At 47.8% G+C, this 16790-nt stretch overlaps 1 protein-coding gene across 1 annotated transcript; it reads right to left on the bottom strand.

The window, feature by feature from the left end:
• Positions 1-2896: 2896 nt before the first annotated feature.
• Positions 2897-10441, bottom strand: LOC139702782 (uncharacterized). Its single transcript, XM_071604944.1, has 4 exons — positions 10089-10441; positions 4878-5024; positions 4533-4664; positions 2897-3275 (listed from the first exon to the last, which is right to left on the bottom strand). The coding sequence occupies exons 1-4, from the start codon at positions 10172-10174 to the stop codon at positions 2897-2899; spliced, it is 744 nt and encodes a 247-aa protein (XP_071461045.1). The 5' UTR covers positions 10175-10441.
• Between the last annotated feature and the right edge of the window lie 6349 nt (positions 10442-16790).

Raw genomic sequence — 16790 nt, 5'->3', positions numbered from 1 at the left:
GGGGGAGGGGCATGTGGGGAAGGGGGATCAGGAAGGGAAATAAACTTCGACACATGGGTGGGTTTCTCTGCATGAGCCCAACTCCTATGTGAACCTACAAAGCTCTGACAGAATATATAACCTGTTTCTTCATTCTGAGCCTGTATTTTGCTTCTCTCATCACTTGCTTGTAAAAATGACTGGAATTTCCCTATTCCCTTTGTCAAATCTTGGCATTTAAAAAAATCATGTATAATTTTATACAGACAGAAGTCCACCAATATAAGATGAATATCACCCAGAATTGCTTCTCATTCTTAAAACAAGAAATACAATGTAGCAGCACCTAGGGTTCCTTTTCTTTACGTGCATCTCCAGATTGTGTTGTGATGAGGATCTGGAGGAGTGTGATTTCCAGACTAGTTTATTCTCCTTCCTGGTGGTGTTTACATCATAAATAACAATTGCTCTGTCTGGGACTTTTAAAATTTACATTAATGGTGAAAGGAACAATAATTTCTGTGCTCTCATTTCTACTCAGCATTTAACACATGGTTTTATCTGAGCTGAGGTGTAATGAGTGGTTAGGAATTGACTGAGACTTGGGACACAGTTTCCTGTTCTCCTCTAAGTGACCCTGGATTTCTCCCTCACCAAATTCCCCATATTTAAAGCACTATTTGGCAAGCGTCACACAAAACAAAGGTACGAGTTTTCCTAGGATACATTTAGAACTGAACTGGACTGTTCACTCATTGGCCTCTGGTAGGTATTATGAAATTTTTCTCTATAGTCTTGTAATTAAGATAAAGTCCAAATAAACTCTACCTCTGACTGCTTTTAGTTCACTGTACAGTTCACTAAATTTGGAGGTCATGCAATGGAGCTATGTAGTATTAGTCTCCTGCATTTACTCCTCAGCCTACACTCAAAGGACTTAAAATCAGCATAAGTTAGTGACAAGCCACATCGATGTTCAAGGTCACCATTACAGAGACCCAGGATTTCTATCAAACCAAATGCAATGTAAACACAATAAGTGTATTTTATTTATGTTTTTTTTCATGAGCAATTTGTAAATCCCACCCTCCACCTGTGAACACAAAGCATTGGTAAGGGTTATCTCACTGCCCACCAACAAGGCTTTTCACACTGTTATCAGTGCAGCAGAGCTGGGCAACTGGACATCTCGGGCATCATTTCCAGCAAGGCCTAAACTTGGCTCTCAAGTCTTCAGATCCAGAAGTTCTAATGGGAAGAACTAACTGGGGGAAAACACACAGTCATGAAGGTTAGCCATAGAAAAGACGTTGGAAATCATTCTCGCCTACTCTCTGGCAGGCGTGAACATCAGACATTACTTATGAGGATCACAGAGCAGGTCACAGGCACTAGGCTCAGGGGCAGCAACAGTCATTCTTCTTCACAGCTCCTCAGCTGCCCTGTTTGGGCCTTAAGGCTCTCTCCACATAGAGTCCCAAATTCCTCACACCAAATCTCTGAGGAAGGCCTGGCCTGTGAATTCAGCCAATGGCGGTTGGTGATGTGCCCATTTTCAGGGAGTGTCTTGTTTGACTGGAGGTAGATGGTTAAAGCTAAGTCCCACCATCCTAGAGTATGCAGTGCAGATGAGGAGAAAGATAATAACCCCACATTCACAGAAATGAATGTCAACTTAGATCAGGATCAAATGTAGAGTGTGGAGTCAGGCAGAGACACCCACTGTGGAGTATCACGTCACGGTGAGGGGAGAGACAGAGTCGTCAGAGTCCCCATTTTAGATAGTGATAAGAAGGGCCCTCTGAGCCGGTGACAGGGCTTTCCTTGACATGAGGAATGGAGAGAGGGAGAGAGAAGGATCTGCCATCTTTCAGGAACAGTTGTGGCAGACAGAGCCCAAATGTAAGTGACCTGAAATGGAGACAAGTTCAGGCTGTTTGAGGAATGGCAGGAAGGCCACCTGTGTTGTATGAGGGTGGCTTCTCCTCAGCTCTGGAGATAATTTGAGAGTGAGGCCCACACAAAAGTTCAAATACACGGAGTTTCAGGAATTCCTGTGTGTTATATGTTCAGTTGTTCAGCCCTCAAAGTCAATAAGTACTCAGCCAGAGGGTGGGGTTCAGGCCTGGGTCCTAGCTACTATATGACTGAGGCAGGTGGATTGCCCCTATGACCTCACCTCCATTTGCTCACATCTGTAAAGACCCAATTTCCACAAAAGGTCACAGTCCAAGTACTGGAGGTTGTGACATCAGGACCTTCTGGCAGGACACAGTTCAACTCCTGAGCCCTTCTTTAGGAAAGGCAGGGTGTGACAAACAATGGTAATGTCCCTCAACATTGGGTCCACGCCAGATGCTGCCTGGGGTCTTGAGACTCCTGTCACCCTCTCCAGGATTCAGGTGCCAAGTGTGATAAGGGGCACAGGCATGAAGAGCCCACCAGGGTCCTGGGCTTCATCACTGAGGGAGAGATGAGTAGGGGGAGAGGACAGGAGGGGAGGGAGGAGGGAGGAAGCCAGAGGAGCAGAGGGGACAGCTGGGGACACAGTCCACCTGAAGAAGAGTGGGGGAAGGGATTGCTGGTGGGTAAGTGGGACAGGGCCCAGGGCGGGGATGAAGGGAGCCCAGGTGGACAGGGAGGCTGTGCTGTGACAGCAGACCAGGAGCCACATGGTCACACAGCGTCACTCAGCAAGCTTTATTAGGCACCTGTGTCCTCATAGCTGACTTGGCCCCGAGGATCTAGCCCATGACAGGGGCCCATTCCTCCTCCCCTGGGGTCACCGGCCCACGGGGGCTGCAGCAGAGAGGTGAAATGACAAGGGAGAGTTAGGTGGCTTTGGTCTCCATCACCACATCAATTTTGGCCACATGAACATTGGACACGGTGGCTCTGATGCTCAGGGAGCCATCATTCAGCTCCAGGGCCCCCTGAGGGTCTGCAGGATGCACTTCACCACCTTGGGATCCGGGGCCTCCTTCTCCATGATGCCATCAAAGACCTGCTCAAGGCCGTCCTGGGCCAGCAGCCCCCTGAGCACGGCCAGGGCAAACTGGATGCGATGGAGGGTGTAGCTGAAGGGGACGGAGAACAGCAGGGCCAGGTGCTCGTCTGGGCCCTGGTAGGCCAGCAGGCCCGCCGTGCCCTGGAAGCTGGAGCTCGTCTTTGTGAAGGAGCAGTGGACAGTGGACTTCGGGGGAAGCACAGGTGGTGGTCTCACCTGGGCCTGGCCACTCTGACAGCAGCCTGGGAGAGGAGTTGGGGCCCCGTGTGTCTGCAGGCAGTGTTGTGCACTGCACGAGAGGGACTCATGAGTTGGGAGAGACGCTCGTCCACTAGGTACCTGATTGCCCCAGCCCCACCACCTACCGTGGAGCTCCTGTCGGCTACATTGATTTGTCCAACATTATGAACGCTAAGCACACGAGTGCAGAACTCGGCCTACAGCTAACTCTTCCCCTGCGTCAAATGCCATGGCACCCGCCAGAGGGCACAGGATGGAGCTCTGTCCATGTCTCCAATCCCATGTCACTCAGGGCTTCTCCCACACCCTCCCTGACCCAGCCTTCATCCTGTTCCTTAAACAGACCTAAGTCACTCCTGCCAGGACCATGGCTACCTGCTCAGCATCCAGGCCCAGGCCACAGGCTCTCCCTCTGGGGCCTTCCCAGAGCACCACCCCCTTTCCTAGGACCCTCGTGTCACTCCCAGCACACACTGAGCCCTGTGTCTTCACAGCTTGGACCTCTCTCCACACCCACCCTGCAGATCCTTGGCTCCCATGTGTGGGTCAAGTGTCCACCCCTGAAATGCTTGCTGCCGTACAGGTATGCAGTAGGCACCCAATAAATGTTTATGGAATGAGTGAATGGACACCGTGATGAGCAGGGCTGTGGGGCCTGACCCCCAGGGCTATAGGCCCAGTTACAAGGACAGAGGATCCACAAGCAAGAACAAGCCCTGAGCAGGACATGAGAGAACTCTGGGGTGGTGGGAAGGCCGGGGACAGCAGAGCGGGTGACAGGGAGACCTCTCAGGTTGGGGTGAGACCAGCTCCTGGCAGGACAGAGACTCGACCTGAGATGAAAGATGGACAGCCAGGAGCGACGGGAGCTGTGGCCTGTAAACAACCTGCCCGAAAGAGGGGAGGGCCACTGGGCGGCTGAGTCCAGCCACCGTCCTATGCTCTTCGTGAAGTCTGTGATTGATTGGTTTGTACCCACACACTAGAGCCATTGGGTGGGTCCTGTCGTGAACTGAATTGTGACCACCCCCCAGCAGCCCCCAGATTCGCATGCTGAAGTCCAACCCCGGTGCCTCTGAACGGGACCTTATCTGTACAGAAGCTTTAAGACGTGACTCATCTAAAGTGAGGTCTGTAGGGTGGGGGTGCCCTGTGTCCTCAGAGGAAGACATCAGCATGCACACAGAGGGGGACCACCCTGTGAGGACACAGAAGACGGCCACCTGCAAGCCAGCAGAGTCTTCAGGGGACACCAGCCCTGCAGACACCTGAATGACCTTCAGGGAGGAGACAGGAAGGGACTTACATGGGATCCTTGAACGTCACACCTGTCCTGTTGGTGATCTTGATGCCCACAGTACGGGAGCCTCGGACGTCTACCACTGTGTCCTCCAGAGAACACTCCTCTTCATCCCCAGCTGGGAGCTTTGGGTCCTCACTGAGATCCAAGCAAGAAGCTGTGACTTTCCCCCACAGGGACCTCTGAAGCCTGGGCAGCTACTAGTGAGACACTGCAGGAAGGACCCCGATGCCCCCTGAGGTTCCCACCCAGAGCCGCTGCCTTCAAACACATTTCCCCCAGTGACAGATTCAGGAGCTGCTGAGTCTCCCAAGCTCTGCTGCAACCCCACCTCCAGCCCACACAACGTACCTGAACTTGAACTTGACTTCTTGGTAGAGCCCTCCTGGGCTGGAGATGGTGAGCTCCTCCACCTCTCCTGAGCAGAGCTCCTCAGGGACCCTGGGGCTTGAGCAGGTCTCTGTGCCAAGGGCTGACCCAGGTGCCAAGGGCAGAGAACTGACAAGACAGGGCACAGTCCTGCACCGTGGCAGCTCTGGCCCTGCACCTGCACAGCCTGTCTTGTCCTGTGCGCCCACTGTACCCCTAGGGTCCAGGGAGCAGTGCAGGGCCCTGTCCCGTGTGCTGCCTCCCGAGTGCTGCAGCTTGAGTCCCAGAGAGGCTTCACCCAAATGGTGTCACCTGCCTCCATTTCTATCCCCAACTGAGCAAAGGAACCCAGAGGTGGTAACACTCAGTGCTGGCAGAGGGGACCCAAGGGACTCAAGGCATTCATCAGGGGCCACATCAGGGTTGTCCCATGTCTGGCTGAACTGTCAGACCATCAGGGACATCTCAGGGAACTGGCTGCCCTCAGGTCCTCTAGCCACACACAGCCTCCTCAGTCCAGGGCTCTGACTCAGTTTCCCCAGACTCCTCCTTCCAGGAGGCCCCGTGACCACAGAGCCAGCACAGAATCCACCAGCAGGACATGGACACCTCACCAGCTCCCATCACGGGGGCTCATCTGCCTCCACCCCACACTCACAGCCACCAGGGCACACGCAGTAGCACTGCCACGTCTTAAGGACCAGAAAGTGGGTTCCTAAGCTCTGCAAGGACCAGAGTCATCAGCAATGCAGCTGAAGTCATTCCATCCAGGAAAAGAGTCCCCACTAACCCCCTGAGGGCATCCACTTGCTTACTTATGCCCAATTCTCCTGGAGTTTTCTGCATGTCCCTGTCCAGTGTCTAAGCCTCTGATCAGGCAGAGCCAGGCTCTCATGGAGTCAGCACCCACAGCTGTAGGGACACTGTCCTGAAGGAACCTTCTGCACAGCACAACTCCGGAAATAGCTGTGATTTGACATGTCCTAAATGCCATCCAAAGAGCATACCAGGCCCTCCTTAGAGCTGCAGAAAGCACATTAGGTCACTCAAGCCCCTGATAAGTCCTACAACAAAGAGCACTGTTTAAATGTCATCTGGACAGGGGTGACTTTTGCTCTGTGGCGACATGGGAAGTTCTAGAGACAGTTTGATTGTCATGTCTGGGAGGTGCTCCTGACTTCTGAAGGGCAGAGGCCAGGGACTGAAAATCATCTTCCAGTGCCCTGCGGCCCCACAGTAGGGCATCATCCAGCCCACACGCCAGCTGTGCTGACGGGGTGGGGGTGGGGGGTCCTGGGCCACCTGAGAACCAATGTGTGGGGAGCCCTGCACCTTGTGGATGGGGCTGGGTGTCTGGTGATCCCCAGTGGGTCAACCAGAGCCTTTCCAGCCAGCTGGAGTAGGGACTCCGTCTTGCAGGAGAGATGGAGAGGTGGAGGCCTGGGAGTGCTGGGCCACTACCTTCCAGTAGGTGCCTGCTGAGTGCCATTGCTAAGTAAGAATGACACATGGCAATTTATTTGTCAGCCTACCCAATGTTGCTTAGAGGAACGACTCTCCATATTGACCCAGGTCATTTGCAGTGTCATTGCATGTAAGGTGACCTTGCTCAAGGATCAGGGCAGATGGGGGTTTAGGGCGTTCCCAGTTTAGGACAATCCGGGTTTAGGGCGGTTCCAGGTTTAAGGTGTACCCTGCTGGGAATAGGGCGTATCCTGATGCCTCAGGCACGCCTGCTCGTTGAGTTCCCATTGAGTTCTTGTGGGATTCAGAGAGTATTTTGGGATTTTGCCCAGAACATGATTGGGGCCCAGAACGTGAATTCCCCCAGAACGTGTATTCCCCCAGAACTTGTTTGTAGAGTGCCAGTGTGAGTTGGGGAATAAAGAATTGCTGTTTGAATCTACAAGGCTGTGAGTGGCTCATGATTGTGTGCCCAGCCAGACTGCGGCATTTTACAACTTTTTACTTTACCACACAGAGATTATCTCATCTAGAAACATTTCTTTCTTTTTTTTAACCTTTATATTAAAATATATTTTCACATCTTGAATCTTTTTCTATCTCTTTTTTAACCGTTAACCCTTTTTATAAATTCACATTTTGAAACAACTCTTATAAAATTTCTGATTTAGACAAATTACTCCACTTTAATAAGATGAAAGACTTTCATGTTTTTTATGATACTATAATACTATAATTGAAACCCAACTGAAACTTCTTATACTCTTTGTATATAAATTACACATGATAGAATCTTAACACTTAGTAACCTTGTTTCAGCAAAGACACAGACCAAAGCAATATTAAACCTTTTATCCATTCACCAATTTATGAAAACACACATAATGTTAAGTAAAGAGTACTTGATTTTATATTTAGTGGTTGATATTTTAAAACTTTAGCTTTGTAAATTAATCAGATGTCTGTAAAAACCAAGATCTTAGACAAATGTAGTAAACAGAACTAGCCATCGCTTTCTTGTTGAAGAAAAATCCTTCTACAGGATACCATGATGGTCCCATTGATATACTTAATAACTCGTCTTTAAAAAGCCATGGGCTACATTTTTTTATTGTATCAACATATGTCCTAACTGTTCTTGGTCTTTCTGGGGTGCCTCCTTCCTCTAATAATTTCTCTTCCTCGGGGGCAAACAACTTCAGTCCTTGAGTCAACCATTTTCCCCAGTTTGCCTGAGAAAGTTCTAGGAACAGGCAGCTTGGAATAAAAACAAAATAAGTCAAAACAAGAACACATTGTTTTTTGAATTGGTCACCCATTCTTTCGCTCTTCCTCAGGGGCGAGCAATTTCACTTACCTCCAAGCTTTAGACGTTCCCCGCATGGACCACCAAAATGCCGCAGTCTGGCTGGGCACACAATCATGAGCCACTCACAGCCTTGTAGATTCAAACAGCAATTCTTTATTCCCCAACTCACACCAGCACTCTACACACGTTCTGGGGGAATTCACATTCTGGGCCCCAAACATGTTCTGGGCAAAATCCCAAAATACTCTCTGAATCCCGCAAGAACTCAATGGGAACTCAACGAGCAGGCGTGCCTGAGGCAGCAGGATACGCTCGATTCCCAGCAGGGTACACCTTAAACCTGGAACCGCCCTAAACCCGGATTGTCCTAAACCGGGAACGCCCTAAACCCCCATCTGCCCTGATCCTTGAGCAAGGTCACCTTACATGCAATGACACTGCAAATGACCTGGGTCAATATGGAGAGTCGTTCCTCTAAGCAACATTGGGTAGGCTGACAAATAAATTGCCATGTGTCATTCTTACTTAGCAATGGCCCTCAGCAGGCGCCCACCAGAGAGGCCACAGCTGCAGAAGACAGGAGGTGCCAGTGAGGGGCAGGGACACTGCTGGATATGCTGTGCCATCTGCATTCCCAGATCCCCAGAGCAGGCTTGCATTGCCCTGGGGCCTGGGGCTCCTGATTCTGTGAGATGCACCCACACTTTCCAATCAGCTCCCTTGTCTCTTCAATTGTCTGAGATCAGCTTTTTTGAACCAGGTAAAGATCTCAGCCTTTCTAATGCTCTGAACGTCTCTGAATGACTCAAAGGAGTCACCATCATGGAATTTTGAGGAAAATGCTTGAGAATTAACTGAGAATGATTAAGGACGCCGGCCGTTAACTGATACTTCTGTGTGTCCCTCAGGCTTTACCTACTGACCCTGGAGAGGGGCAGAGCCACTTCCCTACCTTCTCCAGACGGGAGAACTGAGGCCAGAGAGGAACCTGAGGACCTGGAGCTTCCCACCTTGCCTCCCTACGGAGGGACGGAAAGACAGTCTCCTGGGCTCTGTGTGTCCTCTGCTCATCCAGCCTCAGGCCACACAGGAGCCAGGGTGGTCCTCTGAAGACTCCTTGCTCACAACTGGGGCTTCCTGGTACCTTGAGAAGAAAATTCCAACTCCTCCCTGGGTTTCCTCCTCTGGGCCCTGCCTACTTCTCTGTGGCTGCATAGAGACTCCCACAGATGTCCACGTCTGAATCTCTGGAGTGTGAGTATGTCACCTTCATGGCAAAGGACCTTTTCAGGTATGGTCAAGTTAAGACTCCTCAGGTGGGGAGATGGCCCTGGTCCTGGATTATCAGGGTGGGCCTAATGCCACCACACAGGTCCTTCTTAAAAGGGACAAGAGGAGAAGCTGGAAGCAAGAGGTCAAGGCAGAGGCCACAAGCCAAGGAATGCAGACACTGAATGTCCCAGAAACTGAAAAGGCAATGAGGGAACCTCTCCCAGACCCCTCAGAAGGAATCAGCCTGGCCAACACTTTGGATTTAGCCCCCAAGACTCACTTCAGATTTCTGACTTCCAGAACTGTGAGATGACAAAGCTGAGGTTTAAAGTTACTAAGCTGGTGGTCACTTGTTACAGCAGCAAGAGGACACTGATACTGATGCCTCATCTCCTCCACCTCTCTCTCTGTCAGACTCTTCTCCCGCCTCCCTCCACCTCAACTCTACATATGCAGCACCCTTGCTCCAGGGATCTCCACCTCCCCCTCCCCAAGGAGAAAGTGTGGAAGTTGATCCTTCACTTCATTCAGAAACCTTCTCTGATATGACCCTTCAAGTAGCTCGACCTGGTTCTCTCAGTGAACCCCGAGTTGTCTGTCAAATTGTGTCCCCCCAAGTTCCTGTGCTGAGGTCCGACCCCAGCACATCACACTGTGCCCTTCTTTGAGATTCATGTTTAGAGCGGCAGAGTGGAGTGACCTTGCGAGTGAGCTCTAACCCACACAACTAGTTTCCTTACGAAAAGGGGAAATTGTCCCAGAAGACCCAGAGAAGGAAGAGCATGTCAAAGGACACAGGGGGAAGACAGCCATCCCTTCCCAGCCCAGGAGGGAGACCTGGACAACCTCCCCACGCCCCCAGGAGGAGCCAGCCCAGCCCACCGCTGGGCTTGGATTTCTGGCCTCTGGACAGACAGATAGTAAATTCCTGTGTTTAAGCTCCCCAGGAAGCCAGCCACTCTTCATCCCTCCCCCTAGCCCATTCTCTCCCTGAAGGTGCTCACGGTCTCTCTCCATCACAGAGGCAAGTCCCGAGGGACACGGGCCTCTCTTAACCTCTGCAGTCCTCACGCCAGACACAGAGAAAGTCTCCAGCACGTGTTCACCGAGCAAAAGCCAAGGGGAGGGCAGGGTGGCCTGACCCCTACCTGGCCACGTTCTTCACCTCGCTGAGGATCTTCGTCTTGTTCATGCCAACGTTCTTCTTGGACACCTCCAGGAGCTGCGTCACCATGTCCCTGCTGTAGCTGTCGGCCCCCTGGAACGTGCCGTACCTGTCTCTCCATGACGGGATGTCATCTGAAGGAAATCACCCAGGTAGGAACAATGAACTCTGGAATTGTGTCCCCTGACTCCAGGTTTGGCTAATGTCCATGGTGGCCAAATCCAGCCGGCTCCCTACTTGACTTTACAAACAAAGATGGGTTGGCACTTGATGTTATGAAACTTCTCTATATTTTAGTATCTGGGTCCCCTGCCTGCAGAAGCTCCACATGAGGACAGATTTGTGTTCTTTTCTGTTCATCCACATCACCTGGAAGAGCAGCTGACACCGCCTGGGTGACGAGCCAATATTTGCTAAGTGAAGAAGGCAGGATGCCCCTTACCTGCGAGTGAGCCTCTCACTGGAGGGCAGAGTGGAGAGGCCCAGAGGCCACTAGAGCCCGGCATGGGAAGTGGCACCCCGGCCCTGCAGGACTCCCACCCTGCATGCCCCCCTGCTCACCTGAGCCTGGATGATGTGTAGGGTGCCCAGGAGGCAGAGGGTGCACAGGAAGCAGGTCAGAAATGCCCCCAAGAGAGGAGGCGGCATGCAAACCACCCAAGGCTGAGACAGAGAGTAGGGCGCCCTCCAGAAGCCCTGGGGGTGGGCAAGATGCAGGAATGACCAACAGTCAGCGCATGGGTATTCGTCTGGCTGAAGGCAGAGAGGAATTGAATCAGGCATTTTTGCTGGGGCACATGTGCTCTGGACAGACAGAACACTGGGCCCATCAAGATCAAAGAGCTACCTTTTATAAAAGGGGAAACTGTTTTCTGAGTTTTGTTTCATTACTAGTATTGCCAAGAAATTCTAGAGAGTTTTGGCAATCACGTGACCCTGTGAGTGCTCAGTAGTTATGGAGTGGTGACATGTGTCTAAAGCACTGTGAACACTTATTATGTGTCGCAAGTTACATCATCCACCAGTCCCATGAGTTGAATGAGGGAGTGTGGACACCACCCAGGTGACAGAGTAAAATGGTGAGCTTTCTGATGGTTTAGTTGTGCACTGTGGTGACACGTAATAGTTGGCTTCATTTTGACACAGTCATACCCGCATGGGATGACATTTGCTCCACTTCCGTCCCCAGTGGCTGTGATGTTCCTCCCCCACTTTTCCCTCCTCTATCCACTAGTATTTATGTACTTACGCTTTATAGGGATGCATTAAGGTGGAGCCCACTGTGCTGTATTTATAATGCACACTGCATGATTTTGTCCACTCCACTCTCCATTTTCTCACCTCCTTATTCTACATTCATCTTCCCTCTCTCTAACTTTATGATATCAGAGCCCCCCCCCCAGTTTTCCCTCTTACATTGCTCCAGCTTCCACATATGAATGAAAATATTTAATCCTTCATTTTCTGAGCTGTCTTATTTCACTCAGCATGATGTTCTCCAGTTCCATCCATTTATCAAAGAATACTATAAGTACATTCTTCATTATGACTTAGTAATATTCCACTGTGCATATATATACACCACATTTTCTTAATCCACTCATCTGGGTTATTTCCCCAAACTTGGTTCATGTGAGTTATGCTGTTATATACACTGATGTAGCTGTGACACTACAGTATTCTGACTTGGCATAAATGCAAAGGAGTGGGACTGCTGGGTCATATGGGATTCCATTTCTAGTCTTTGGGGTAATCTCCATAGTCCTTTCCTGAGTGATTGTACTAATTTGCAGTTCTACCCACCATGTGTGAGTGTGCCTTTTCCCCTACAACCTCCCAAGCATTTATTCTTTGTGTTCTTGATGGTTGACATTCTGAGTGGAGTGAGATGACATTTCAATGTAGTTTTGATTTCCATTTCTGTGATTGCTAGGGACGTTGAATATATATATATATATATATATATATATATATATATATATATATATATATATATATTACATATATCTATCTGTTGTCCACTTATATTTGCTACTCTCAGAAGTGTCTGTTCATGTCTTTTGGTAAAATGGTTACTTTTTGGGAGTGGGCCCAGGTGTCAGGAATGGTGACATTTACACATTGTACCTCTGAAGCAGTGGGCCAAAGACCTAGAGTAAGACCAGAAACTTTATAACTGCTACAAAAATAAGAGTGTTAAGTCTCCAACATAGAGTCACAGGCTTCCTCCTAAGACTCCTAAAATGTATGAAATAAAACAAATAAATAGCAAATGGAAAGACATCAAATTGAAAGAGTTCTGCACAGCCAAAGAAGCAAGTATGTGAAGAAAGATGCTAAAGAATGGGAGAGAATCTTCGCCAGCTACCCTTCTGACAGAATATAGAAAGAACTCAAGGAAACTAATCTCCAAAAACCCAAATACATCAGGCAATAAGTGGGCAAATGAACTAAACAGACATCTTCCAAAAGAAGAAATGCAGATGGTCAACAAATGTATCAAACCATGTTCAATCCTAGGAAATCAGGGAAATGTAAATCAAAACTGCAAATAGATTTCATCTAACTCTAATTAGAATGTCAAGAATGAAGACTGATAATAAATTCGATGAGGGTCCGGGAGAAAGGAGCACCTTTGCACTGTTGATGGAATTATAAATCAGCACAACCACTATGGAGCTAGGAATGGAGATTCTTCAATGTTAGGAATGGAGCCACCACGTGCCCGAGCTCTGTCACAGCTTGATATTTACTCAAAAGAATTCCAGTCAGCATAGTAAACAGCAGTACATGCACCCCCTGGTTATGCCAGTGACACAATAACCAAGTTAAGGGAAACAACGTGTCAAATGATGAGAGGATACAAAATGTTGTATATATACACCAGGAAGCTTTATTCAGCAATAAAGAATTACAAAATTATGTCATTTGCAGGAAAATGAATTCAAATGGAGAACAGCTTGTTATGTGAGATAAGTAAGACTCAGAAGGTAAATGGTTATACATTTTATCTCATATGCAGAAGCTGGAAAGGAAAAAGGAAATAGATGAGACAGTGGAGTCTTAAAAATGAACCAGGGGAGGGATGAAGGAGGGAAGGGGAAGGGGGAGGGGGTGTCCAGCAGTGAAACAGACCTGATTATGCTGTGTGCATGGTGTGTGCCACCTAGAACCCATCTCTTCCTGTGATCATCATGCACCAATAACATATTAATGTAAAAAGGAAACGGAATCTTACTGAAGGTCATCACCCCACCAAGTGGCAGAGCTGCACTTGGTTCCCGTCTTCCATAGGAAACAACGAATCACAGCTCAGTGAAAATTGCCAGTGATTCTCCCAGAGATGGAGGGAGCAGTGGGTCAGTTTTTATCTATTACAGAAGTGAAGATGTTGTTCCCAGTTTGCATTGAGAACATGGTGCAGTGAATCTGTCAATCCAGTGGAGGCATGTGAGCGTCGTCCTCAGGTAGCAGGGTGGTTTGTCAATGTTAACCACAAGTGCTGAGCATGTGGTTTCATTGATGTCTTGCTAGAGCGGAGCACCCCATCCTTATGGGTATTCCTGTCAGGCCTGAAAGAATGTGGATCCCTCAAGCACTCAACCTGCTCAGAGCTGCTAGTTACAACTGAAGGCAATTCCAACATTTCCTTGACTTTTATTAACTTTGTTGCCAAAGGAGAACCCTGACGAGAGAACAAAGGAAAAGGAAAAGCTTAGGAAAAAAAATACGAAGGACCAAGAAGGAGAAAGGCATCCAGACATGGCCCATTCCAAGGTGCCAATCTTGGAGATCCTTCTGTGCTAGCGGGCACCTTAGTTAAATGTCCCCTTTTTATCTGTGACAGGGGTTGTTTGATACCTGTGTTTCATAGATGCACAGCACAGAAGCTTCTTTCAAGCAATTTTGCTCATCATTTGGCATTACTCATATAACAGGTATCCTGTATAATCCACAGGGACAAGGCATAGTTGAAAGAGCTCATCAAACTATTAAAATGTACTTACTAAAACAAAAAGAAGGAATTGGGAAGGGATATAAATCCCCGAACGATAAGCTTAACATAACCCTTTTTACTCTAAACTTTTTAAATTTGGATTCATCAAGGCTTAGTGCTGCGGAAAGGCACATGCGTCTAAAAAATGTACATAAGCCCAAGGTACTTTGGAAGGATATTCTAACTGGACAATGGAAAGGTCCTGACTCAGTGATTGTCTGGAGTCGGGAGTCTGTTTGTATGTTTCCACAGGGAAAACAGCAGCTGATTTGGATTTCAGAGAGACTAACTAAAGCGATTTCTACAGACCAAAAAGAAGACGATTTGGCTCAAATCCATAACAGCTGATATTCAGAACTCCAGTTTAGCTATCCTTACATCTGCGACTATGGTTCTCCCACACCTGGAGGCCATGAATAATGAGCACCATTAAGGCCTATTTCAAATGTAAAAAACCTTGAGGCTTACTTGTGGGAATACCTTCAAACTCATATGCAAGTTACAGGAAGAAGGATGAGATATCAAAAGAAGAGTCAAACCCAGGTGGTAGAAAGGATGCTTTTTTCAATTTTATTTTTTGAGCTCATACAGACCTAGGTTAATGCTTTTCTGATCAGTTTTATTTTTTGATCAGCTGTGGAGTTTTTAAACATTACAATGGAGATTTCACCTGTGAAAAGCTACAAAGCCTCTACTATTGTGATATGTGTGCACATTTGTGTTATGTGTTGTTTGTTATGTGTGCACACTTGTGTTATGTATTGTATGTCTGTATGTGCATATGTCCATATATCATTTATGAGAAGCGCTCATGAAAATTTAAGCAATGGATCCAAATATCTTTTATTCACGTGATTTAAACAGTTTAATTTAAATTGGGTAAACAGTTGAAAGTAAAGATATCTTTAAAATTAAGCTTACAAGTTTTTCTAGGTGTTCAAAATGTTAATGTCTATGAAATAGTCTACCTAAATTCAGAAATTTACAAGGATTGTTTTAAAATATGAAGATTAACAGATCTGTTTGTTTACTTTCACCTTTCCTTTTCATTATATCTAGTAATTCTGTTCAGGATAATGTACTAGATTGTTCAGAGGATTGTTTTCTTAGTACCTGCTGGAATGCTACACGGTTCTTTAGCCATCATTGCCAGAATTCCTGCCTTCATCCCAGTTCCAGTGAAGACAAAAATAGAAGAATTTCTAGTACTTCAGAATTACAGCTACCATCATCACAGCTGTTGCTGTTTCTGCTGCTGCTACTACAGCTTCTGCGATAGCTATCACAACAAACTGTACAAACTGCTGCATCAATAAGTACTCAACAAGTAGCACAAGAAGCTGCTTACAGAACGTACCTGGACTGTGTATCACTTATATGCATTATGAGCGAATCTATAGATAATTGTAATAGTACCAGGGTATCTTTGCTGACAGTGTCATCGGTGGTAAAATTTTTCCAAAGGAGCCGTCTATGGCTTGGTATCATGGCATTTTGTATCCTCCTCCTTCTGCTTGTAGCAAGTTATTTATGGTGCTTGTGTAAAAACCACTATGGTCGTTATCCACAAGTATGGCTATATATGTTGGGTTGGTAGTCAAAGACGGGTAAGATCCAATTACAATGGTACCAACCTAAGCCAGGAAGCTGATGATTTGAGGTCAGACAATCCAATGACGGGTAAGGAACATATGTAGTATTGGACAACCTAAAACAGGCACGGTCCCTAAACCACATACTTGTTGTTTAATTAAACAAAAGGGGGGAGATGTTGAGAGCCACAACCAAGTGAAGATGGCGCCTGGCAGTTTGCCAGGAGGACTGCTTGTGAGGCAACGCCACCGAGCCATTAAGATGGTGGAGATTCCTTATTGGCTGATTGCTGTATCTGGATAATACTAATTGAATCAAGCTGTGTGTAATCAGTTAGGTATATATACCTCTGCTGTCTCGCAATAAAGCGGTTCTGGCTACCGTGAGTGCCCGCTCAGTTCCCACTGAGTTTCCCTGCAATAAAGCAGTTCCTGCTTCAACCTTCAAGTTGCTTGTCAATTCCCGGTTATTTGGACCAGCTGGACTGCAGCACCACCCTCTGGCTAACTACTTATTGACTTTGAGGGTTGAACATCTGAACATATAACACACAGGAATTCCTGAAACTCCATGTATTTGAATTTTTGAGTGGGCCTCCCTCTCAAACTACCTCCAGAGCTGAGGAGAAGCCACCCTAATACAACCCAGGTGGCCTTCCTGCCATTCCACAAACATCCCAAATGTGTCTCCATTTCAGGTCACTTACATTTGGGTTCTGTCTGCCACAACTGTTCCTGAAAGATGGCAGATCCTTCTCTCTCCCTCTCTCCATTTCTCCTGTCTAAGGAAAGCCCTGTCACCGGCTCAGAGGGCCCCTCTTATCACTATCTAAAATGGGGACTCTGACGACTCTGTCTCTCCCCTCACCGTGACGTGATACTCCACAGTGGGTGTCTCTGCCTGACTCCACACTCTACATTTGATCCTGATCTACGTTGATATTCATTTCTGTGAATGTGGGGTTATTATCTTTCTCCTCATCTGCACTGCATACTCTAGGACGGGGGAACTTGGCTTTAACCATCTACCTCCACTCAAACAAGACACTCCCTGAAAATGGGCACATCACCAACCGCAATTGGCTGAATTCACAGG

This window comes from Marmota flaviventris, chromosome 18, assembly GCF_047511675.1.
Source record: "Marmota flaviventris isolate mMarFla1 chromosome 18, mMarFla1.hap1, whole genome shotgun sequence".
Lineage (NCBI taxonomy): Eukaryota > Metazoa > Chordata > Mammalia > Rodentia > Sciuridae > Marmota > Marmota flaviventris.
The sequence above is the reverse complement of the archived record's forward strand: the minus strand, read 5'-3'. Positions and strand labels throughout refer to the sequence as shown.